Source organism: Grus americana, chromosome 2 (assembly GCF_028858705.1).
Source record: "Grus americana isolate bGruAme1 chromosome 2, bGruAme1.mat, whole genome shotgun sequence".
Classification (NCBI taxonomy): Eukaryota; Metazoa; Chordata; class Aves; order Gruiformes; family Gruidae; genus Grus; species Grus americana.
The window spans coordinates 96,405,522-96,414,729 of record NC_072853.1 but is presented as its reverse complement, the minus strand read 5'-3'; the positions used below and the strand labels follow the sequence as shown (position 1 = coordinate 96,414,729).

Here is a 9,208-nt window from a genome sequence, read left to right as displayed (position 1 = left end):
TTAAACGTATTGCATAGCATCACACACCTACGGCTAACTAGAAATCTATGCTTCACTGGAGGCATAGAGCTCCGATCAGTGAAGCTTTATTAATAATCTCTCCATATGGGAATTTTGAGCAACTGTATCCCTGAAATGCATAATTACAAGGCAGGATTACAACATTTTGGACTAGAGACTCTTTGGTATAACTCTGCTAACAGAGAGCCAGTATTAAGTGTTGCCTCCTAGCCACACTAGATCCAGGTATTACTCATCTTCAGCACAAGTGCACTTCTGCTACTACAAGTATTACCAGCTGAAATCAGTATTGTGCCAGGAGATAAAATGCACCTGGTTTACTATGTATCAAAAAAAAAAAAAAAAGAAAAAGAGATCTTCATAACAGATATGTCAATTTTTAAAATTATAAAAGCACAAGCTGGTCACCAATTCTATTACTAAAATTGTATTTTGCTGGAGCACTTAAAGTGCATTTAGAAATTCTATATCACTTCACAAATGGGACTCATCAAAACTCCTCCTCTCCTTCCATTTTCAGCTTAAAAAAAACCCACGCAAACCCATTAAGTCAGGTAATAAGTGGAGCCATGATGTTAGCTGCTGTACTGAAAGTAATGCAATGAATGTAAGCATTTTTTTCCCCACTCAGCTCATGCAATATATTAAAAAATTATTTCATTTCTGCATGGCCAACAAGCCATCCTCTGGTTCTCACTTCTTTGGAATTCTTTTCCTGATGCAAGCAACCTTAAATCACATTAGTAACTTGTACACAGTATTATACTCATCTTTTCTACCAGTCCTTGCTCAATAAACAAACTCCTCCCTTCCTGAAGATCACTTTTGAAATAGAGCTGAATACATTTCAGCAGCAGCGAAACGTTCTGGAATTCATTCTTGTCCAGCTCCTACAGAAACACAGAGCACTGTGCTTCATTAGTCTGACACCCATAGAGCGGAGCATTAGAATAGTTAAGATTATTTATGGTACTCGCCTTTCTCAGTGCTTTGTCTAGCTGGTTAAAGAGAGATTCGCTGTATTTCTGGGGAGGTTCTATTTCTCTCTCTTGAAGCAGTTCGCTTATTTTCTGAAATCCCTTCCCCTTAAAAGCATCAATGAGAAGCAATTCGAGCTGCAGAGGGAGAAGCAGCAAACAACCAGCAAGTAAAATAAGCAGGCATTTGAATTAGCGCAGCACTTATGAGAAAATTCTTGTAATGCTATTTTAAAAGTTGTGGGCTTTTTGTTTATTTGTTTTTACTTTACTTGTTTCTCTACTTTCATTTTACTATTACATCTGAAGGTGAAACATCAGTGTTAATCACCAAAAAAGACAGGACTTTTGGAACTGAGTAATCTTAAAAGATACTGAATAAGGAAATAAGCAACTCCTTTAGTACACTCAGTTTGTAATTCTTGCCATATCCCACAACTATTACAAGCATTTCTTCTCACTTATTACGAAAAAAATTAAGGGGTCTACTGCACTTCCCACATTACATTAAATTACTAAAAATTCTAGGTCATGTCATACCCATTTAAGAAAGCACCTTTAAATACGTATATAACACTATTTCTAAGATAAAGCTAAGGATACATTTAAAAAATATTTACATAGTTTTCTGGTCTGGCTGCCATGTTACCATTCATCTCTTTACTCCATTCTTCACTTTTTTCTTCCTTTAAAAAGAAAAAGGGAGAGAAAAACAGAGAGGAGGGGGGGAAAAAAACCCCACAAACCAAAAACAAAACCACAAACCCCTTTTTCTGCCCAAAATATGAAGACCATTTACTTGCCCCATCTCTTCTAAAGGGCTGGTTTTACTTCCATATTTCCTAAGAAAAGTTCCAAAATCACTTCACGCTTCAAAACCACAGGTTTATGGAAGCTACGACCACGACAAGCCATCGTGGCACCCCCACGGGTGTCCCCATGGGGAGAAAAATCACGTTGCGCGTGTTCCGTCCCCCCCCCCCCCCCCCCCGCTGCCGGTTCCCCGCCGCAGGGAGCAGCGCTTACCTGGGCCATGGCGCGGGAGCTCCGGGCAGCGGGTCCGCGGCGACCCAGGAGCTGGCGGGGGAAGCGCTGGGGCTACTGCACCCCCTCCCCACGACCCTCGCACGACCGCGGCCGGCTACTACTGGATAAAACCGCGTTTGAGCTGAAGAGAAGACGCTCGCTAGCGCTTCCCACGGCTCCCAGCGCTCTCCTTTCCTCAGACCTAGCTCTGTCCCCGGCTCTGGGGAAGGGGGGGGGGCTGGGGGGAGCTGGGTTTCGCACTAAAAAGCCGCACCTGTGCGGCGGGCGGCGGCTGGGAAGGGCCCCTCTGCACCCAGGTGATGGTGTTTGACACCTCTCCGAGCAGAGGGGTACAAAAGGGGAGCCCAGCGCCCCACCGAGAGCTGCCCTGTTGATACAGTCGGTGTTTTCTGCTACAGGCTAGTTTTTACTTTGCAAAACGTGAAGCTCAGTAATTTTTTTAGAGGAGACTAGAGGGGATGGAAGCGACTGTGAAAATAACTCAGAACAGGTGGGATCATTTAAAGGTTTATAGCAACACTAGCTATTTAACGATTCAGTTTCTATAATATCATACATACTTATATTTTTGTTGTTGTTTCTAAGAGCTAGAAGCCAGCGTTTTTCACCCAAAAGTTCCATCGGCTATCTTTTCCTAAAAGAAGGTAAAAAAAATATTATCTGTAACTTCCTAATAAGTGAAAACATGCTGATCAGTAAGACAGCACTAACTCTGCTTTTGCGTCTTAAACCTTGTGTCACAGAGCAGAGTGCGAAGGGAGAACGCGCTCAGTAACACAATTCGTTTGCATCTAAACCCAAAGAGCGGGCGTACTCATACTTAAGGAGGAGCAGGTTACTTGCACGGTCCCTCTGACTTCCCCCCGCCCGGGGCTTTTCAAGCTGCGGGCAGCTCCGAGCCGCGCTCGCAAAGAGACATTTGGGGGTACCCCGGCCGGGCAGAGCTGCGCCTGGAGACGGGCACCCGTCCCGCACCCGCGGGAGCCAGCGGCAGAGCCCTGCTACTGCCGGATTAGACTTCCAGACCCTGCTCAAATTTGCAGAGGTCACGGCCCCCCCGGTGCTGAGGGGGTGGGATTCGAGCAAGACACACACCTCCAGGTAACGCCGGCGGAGCCCGCTTCGGGAGGGGGGGAGCAGAGCCCGCCCGCCCAGGTGCGGGGGCGGCGGCGTTACTGCCCCGCCTGCGGGGCCGGCTGGGGGCCCCCACCCCGGGAACGCCCCCGACCGCATAAAAAAGCGGGAATCGCCGCCCGCCACTGCCCCCCAGCATGAAGCTCACCTGGGACATCAACGACCCCAAGCTGCCGCAGGTACCGGGCAGGGCGGGGGGCGCGGTAGAAAATCCCCAGCCGGCTATAACGTGGGGCCGAGTGGCTGGAGTACGAGGGGAAAAACCTTCCCTCTAAGCAAAGCTTGGGTTTATGGCTGGTTTACTTCTCCTGCACCTTTTCAAATATAATTATATGGGTCTTGATGGGTTGCAGTAGTCCCTACAAAATTACTTGTAATAAAAATATGGATTTGATACACAGCTATGGCAAGCTGTGTATGAACTCCTAAAATAATCTTCAGCTCCACTGCTTGGTCATCTTCCTTCTCCCTCATTCCCCATTTAAAGAAATGTTGAAAAGAAGCTTGACTACTGGATTGATTATTTTCTGTTACTATAATTCAAACTATCTAAATAATTCATCTGTTTGTCGATGTGATTTTTTTATTCTCAATGACCACGCCACTTTTTCCTAGTTGTGAGCTCCAAATGCATTTTTAATTCACAACTTTTTTCATCGTAGAGTTCGTTTAATTTTACAGAGCCTATGCAATTACAGAATGGCTTAATGCTGTAAGTGCTAGTAGTTTAGCTGTGTTCACTGGGATTGTTCGCATGTGGTATATATGTATGTTAAATGAGTGTTGTATGAACTCTTTATTTGCACTGTAAATATTTGAAGTTTAAAAATCTTAGCTGTTCTTTCATTGCCCTGGTAATTATATTTTGGTAAGGAACTCCAGAAAGCTAGTGAAACCTCAAATTGAAATGTTCTTTCTTTGGACCACTATATGTATATTGGAAGTATACTTGCTATGGCATTTTTTTTAATTTCTATTTTTTGTCAGAAGCCTTATTAAATTCATATTAGATGCATTTTAAGAAACCATTCCTTAGCTAAAACTTCTAGTTTCCAGCCTGCAAGTGCATGGTCCAGCAACGAGGAGAATTTAAGAGCATGCATGAGCAGGATGGCTTCTGTTCCATTTGGGTGTGTCAGTGGTAGACCAGTCAGTCAGTTCTGGTAACAAGGCTGATATCCTACGGCTCGGTAACCTCACTGCAGAGGGGCATCTGTGACAACAGACCATGTTGTTATGGCTCATGATGCAAAAGAGGGAAAGGATTCTGATATTCTTTTGAGACATAGAAGCTCAGACTGTTTTTCCCCTTTTATAAAGCATTTCTGAATAAGCTATTCTTTCAGTATTTTTCTTCCTGTTGTTTGGGTGGCCATTGAAAAAGCCCTTTTTTCCATTATGCATTTTGTAACAGGACAAAACCATCAGGTTGCAAAATCCTGCTAATATTCTCTTGCTCTTTTCCTTGCTGCCCTTCTCTCCCAACCCCGCTTGCCCTGCCGCAGGAGCACAAGCACTTCGATGCCTTCCAGGAATGGCCCGACGGCTACGTGCGGTTCATCTACTCCAGCGAGGAGAAGAATGCTCAGAGACACCTCAGCGGCTGGGCTATGCGCAACACCAACAACCACAACTGCCAGATCCTCAAGAAGTCCTGCCTGGGGGTGGTGGTGTGCGCCAGGAGCTGCGCTCTGCCCGGCGGAGCCAGGCTGCAGCTTCGCCCCGCTATATGCGACAAGGCTCGGCAGAAGCAGCAAAGTGAGGGGTGCCCGAGGAGAGTCGGGATGCCCAAGGGACCTCATTTTTCTCTTGGGCTTGATTTCTAAACTGGGATCGCCCTTGCTTGCATGCAGACTAAGGCGTAATTGCAAAGAGTGTGATGAACGTGTTTATTCCCAAATTTCGTCAATGTCTGTCTGTAAATACTTAAGGGGAAATGGATCTAAAATCCTTTAACTCAATAGCATTTATATCAAGTGTGCAGCTCTAGTTCATACCATTTGGTTATGGTTAGTCTATGTTGTATTTCCTTGAACATCATATTTTCATCTGAATTTCAGTGAAGGCTGATCATATTGCTCTTGAGCTCTGTTTATTCTCAGACAACACCCTCACCCTTAACCAGTGTCTTCAGTAGTTTCTTTATCTCTATTTGCAGAGAAAGCCTGCCCGAACTGTAACTCAACCCTTGAGCTGATTCCTTGCCGAGGACACAGTGGCTACCCAGTCACTAACTTCTGGAGGCTCGATGGCAAAGCAATATTTTTCCAGGTAAAAAGCACAGATACACATGCACACACACACACACATAAATATAAAAATTATATGTATTTATAAAAATTATATCTCTCTAGAGTGAGAGATATTTTTTCCCCCACCTTTTTTTGTCTTCTCTTTTTTTGTGTAACGCTGAGCATGGTGAGCGAGGTGGATTCCTGGTTCATGACTGAATTCCTCTGTAGTACAAACATGGCAAGAACAATTAAAACAATAACATTTGGCTGCCTTTTAAAAAGCAGCACTTGAGGGTTAACTGTATTCAATTTTAACTATAACATAGAATCCTTTAGGTTGGAAAAGATCTTTAAGATCATCAAGTCCAACCATTAGCCTAGCGCTGCCAAGTCCAACCACTAAACCATGTCCCTAAGTGCCAAATCTACGCGTCTTTTAAAAACTTCCAGGGATGGGGACTCAACCACTTCCCTGGGCAGCCTGGTCCACAACCCTTTCAGTGAAGAAATTTTTCCTAATATCCAAACTAAACCTCCCCTGGCACAACTTGAGGCAGTCTCCTCTTGTCCTATCACTTCTTACTTGGGAGAAGAGACCAACACCCACCTGGCTACAACCTCCTTTCAGGGAGCTGTAGAGAGCAATAGGGTCTCCCCTCAGCCTCCTTTTCTCCAGGCTAAACAAGCCCAGTTCCCTCAGCTGCTCCTCACAAGACTTGTGCTCTAGACCCTTCACCAGCTTCGTTGCCCTTCTCTGGACATGCTCCAGCACCTCAATGTCCCTCTTGCACAAGGGGCCCAAAACTGAACACAGCACTCAAAGTGCGGCCTCACCAGTGCTGAGTACAGGGGCATGATCACTCCCCTAGTCCTGCTGGCCACACCATTTCTGATACAAGCCAGGATGCTGTTGGCCTTCTTGGCCACCTGGGCACGCTGCTGGCTCATGTTCAGCCAGCTGTTGACCAACACCCCCAGGTCCTTTTCCTCCAGGCAGCTCTCCAGCCACTCTTCCTGTAGCATTGCATGGGGCTGTTGTGACCCAAGTGCGGGATTTGATACTTGGCCTTGTTGAACCTCATACAGTTGGCCTCCGCCCATTGATCCAGCCTGTCCAGACCCTCTGTAGAGCCTTCCTGCCCTCAAGCAGATCAACACTTCTGCACAACTTGGTGTCATTTGCAAACTGACTGAGGGTGCACTCAATCCCCTCGTCCAGATCATTGATAAAGACATTAAAGAGAACTGGCCTCAGTACTGAGTCCTGGGGAACACCACTTGTGACTGGCTGCCAACTGGATTTAACTCCATTCACCACAACTCTTTGGGCTCGGCCATCCAGCCAGTTTTTAACTCAACAAAAAGCACACCCATCCAAGCCATGAGCAGCCATTTTCCTCCAGAAGAATGGCATGGGAACTGGTGTCAAAGGCTTTACTAAAGTCCAGGTAGACAATATCCATAGCCTTTCCCTCACTCACTAAGCAGGTCACCTTGTCATAGAAGGAAATCGGGTTAGTCAAGCAGGACTTGCTTTTCACAAACCCATGCTGACTGAGCCTGATGACTTGGTTGTCCTGTACATGCTGTGTGGTGGCACTCAAGGTGATCTGCTCCATAATCGTCCCTGGCACCGAGGTCAGACTGACAGGCCTGTAGTTCCCTGGGTCCTGCTTCTGACCCTTCTTGTAGATGGGTATCACATTTGCTAACTTCCAGTCACCTGCGACCTCCCCAATTAGCATCATTATAGATGGCTAAAATTCTCATGATTACAGTACACAAATATGAATAAAAAGGTTGTCCTGCACACTGGCGTGTCTGAAAACTGAATCTCACCAAACACCCAATATTTATTTTCTATTGAATAAATGGGGAAAGGAGTCTCACTTAAACTGGATAAGTTCAAATGTGAAAATTCCATTTTATGTGAAAATAACCTTTGAATTTTAAAAGGATTTAAAAACCTGCCAGAAAAAAGGAAATTTAGAAAGCTACAACTTGAAATTTCATGTTGATTTATTCCTCACTGACTTCTCCCTCACTTATTACTTCTACCTACCTGAAAATCATGATTTATTTTAATTTTTTAAAATGTAATCCCCCCTTTTTGTTTAGTTTCTCCTCCCTGTTCTCCTGTGCCAAATCACAGACCACGCTGTGGCTACCTCTCATTCTACTTACTGCATTTTCTCTTCTTTTACCCCCTTCCAGTTCACATCTAATTCTTTGCTCATTATAATTTAGGCAAAAGGAGTCCATGACCACCCCAGGCCAGAGAGTAAATTGGAGGCAGAGGCAAGACGAAGTGCAATTAAGAAGCAAATGTCCTCTTCTCACCACTCCCAGAAAAAGAGACCTTTAAACTCAGAGGTAAGTCAAAGTCATTAGTCAATTAAAAAGGTGTTGTAAGTGAAGATTTTTAGTCAAAAAGGTGTCATAAGCACGAACTGGGGATCCCAGAGCAAAACAAAGCTTTACATCACATTATATTTGTTCATTTGGGGCTGAAATGAGCAATAGCACAAGTATTGAGATGTATATATGTGTATGGGCAGCATCCATTTCCAAATCTCAAATATCTACTTGCAGGCAGGAAGGCACCATGACGGCAGTGGCTATGTCAATAACCTGCAGAATCTGCCCTGCATAGATGGCCCAGAAAGAGTTGGTATCCTCTCAGACACCAGTTTCTCGATTCCAGCTCAGTCTTACCCTTCGCTGCAAAACACTGAGCTCTGCAAAGCATCTTACGACTCAGCCAGCTTCCAAGAGGACCAGCTATCACCATACCCAAAGTGCCCCAATCCAAGGATCTACATGCCCAGGCCATGCAGCTATGAGTTTGGAGTTCCTACCTTTATAAGTTCGAGTCCTTACCCAACGTTTTACAAAGATCTGACAAGTCCTGCCATCGATGCCGACCCCCTGGGTTTGAATGGATCTCACTACAGTGCTGTGACCACCCATGATAAGAGCTTCGATAACCCTGGCAGACATTACGGACTGAAACCAGCTTGGGGGAAAACTGGTGGTGGAGACCGGAGTGACTACGGACAGATGCAAACAAGCACTAACCACCCTTACTACGGTGGGGACTACCCCTGCAGGTATGGTCCCAGTCCCTCTCCCATAGCCCCGCCACTGCAAACCGTCATCACAACCACCACCAAGGTGTCCTACCAGGCCTACAAGCCGTCTGCGCTGAAATACAGTGACAACCTCTGCGATATGAAAAATCTTCAGAGCTATACCCACATGGCAGAAAATGTCTCGGGTGCTATCTATTCAGGGATGAAGATTCAGGAAGACTTTGGGATGATCAAGTCGGCATTGCTCTACCAGCATGACCCGGTCCCCACAAAGTCCGAACCAGCCGAGAGTGTGGAGACCTATCGGTATGGGCCGCTGCTGGGGAACAGCTATGCTGAGCATGAAGGACAGACCTTAAGGTTTGAGAGTGCTGAATATTGACTAAATGTTGCCTAAATTCCAAATATATGCAAATGGGAAAATACATTCTCCTGCTGACCATGTGCATGCTAATCCATGGTTTGGGATTTGAGGTGAGGAAGCAGTACACCAGGACAGCTTATCCCCCGCAGGTGCCTTTCTGGAGCTGTGCTGAGTGAAGCATATTTCACACAATTTCAAACCAGGCCCACTTAATCTCTAAAACGGCACAAGGAGCTGAGCCCCAAACACGCCTGGGAGAAGGCAAAGTGGAGGGATGGAACTACTTGAAGTCAACGGCCTCCTTTGATGGGGGATGCTATCTGCTTATAGTCACAACTC

General features: G+C 45.6%; 1 protein-coding gene across 1 annotated transcript; it reads left to right on the top strand.

Moving 5' to 3' along the window:
* The first annotated feature begins 3,316 nt into the window (after positions 1-3,316).
* GCM2 (glial cells missing transcription factor 2) lies at positions 3,317-8,887 on the top strand. Its single transcript, XM_054817838.1, has 5 exons — positions 3,317-3,358; positions 4,685-4,937; positions 5,338-5,450; positions 7,661-7,786; positions 8,006-8,887. Exons 1-5 carry the CDS (start codon positions 3,317-3,319, stop codon positions 8,885-8,887), a joined length of 1,416 nt encoding a protein of 471 aa, XP_054673813.1.
* The last annotated feature ends 321 nt before the right edge of the window (positions 8,888-9,208 follow it).

Excerpts from the sequence above, each read along its gene's own strand:
- GCM2 (XM_054817838.1), top strand. The coding sequence starts at position 3,317 with ATGAAGCTCACCTGGGACATCAACGACCCCAAGCTGCCGCAG. Across the intron at positions 4,938-5,337 it reads GGCTCGGCAGAAGCAGCAAA|AGAAAGCCTGCCCGAACTGT; the intron begins GTGAGGGGTGCC and ends CTCTATTTGCAG. Across the intron at positions 5,451-7,660 it reads GCAAAGCAATATTTTTCCAG|GCAAAAGGAGTCCATGACCA; the intron begins GTAAAAAGCACA and ends ATTATAATTTAG.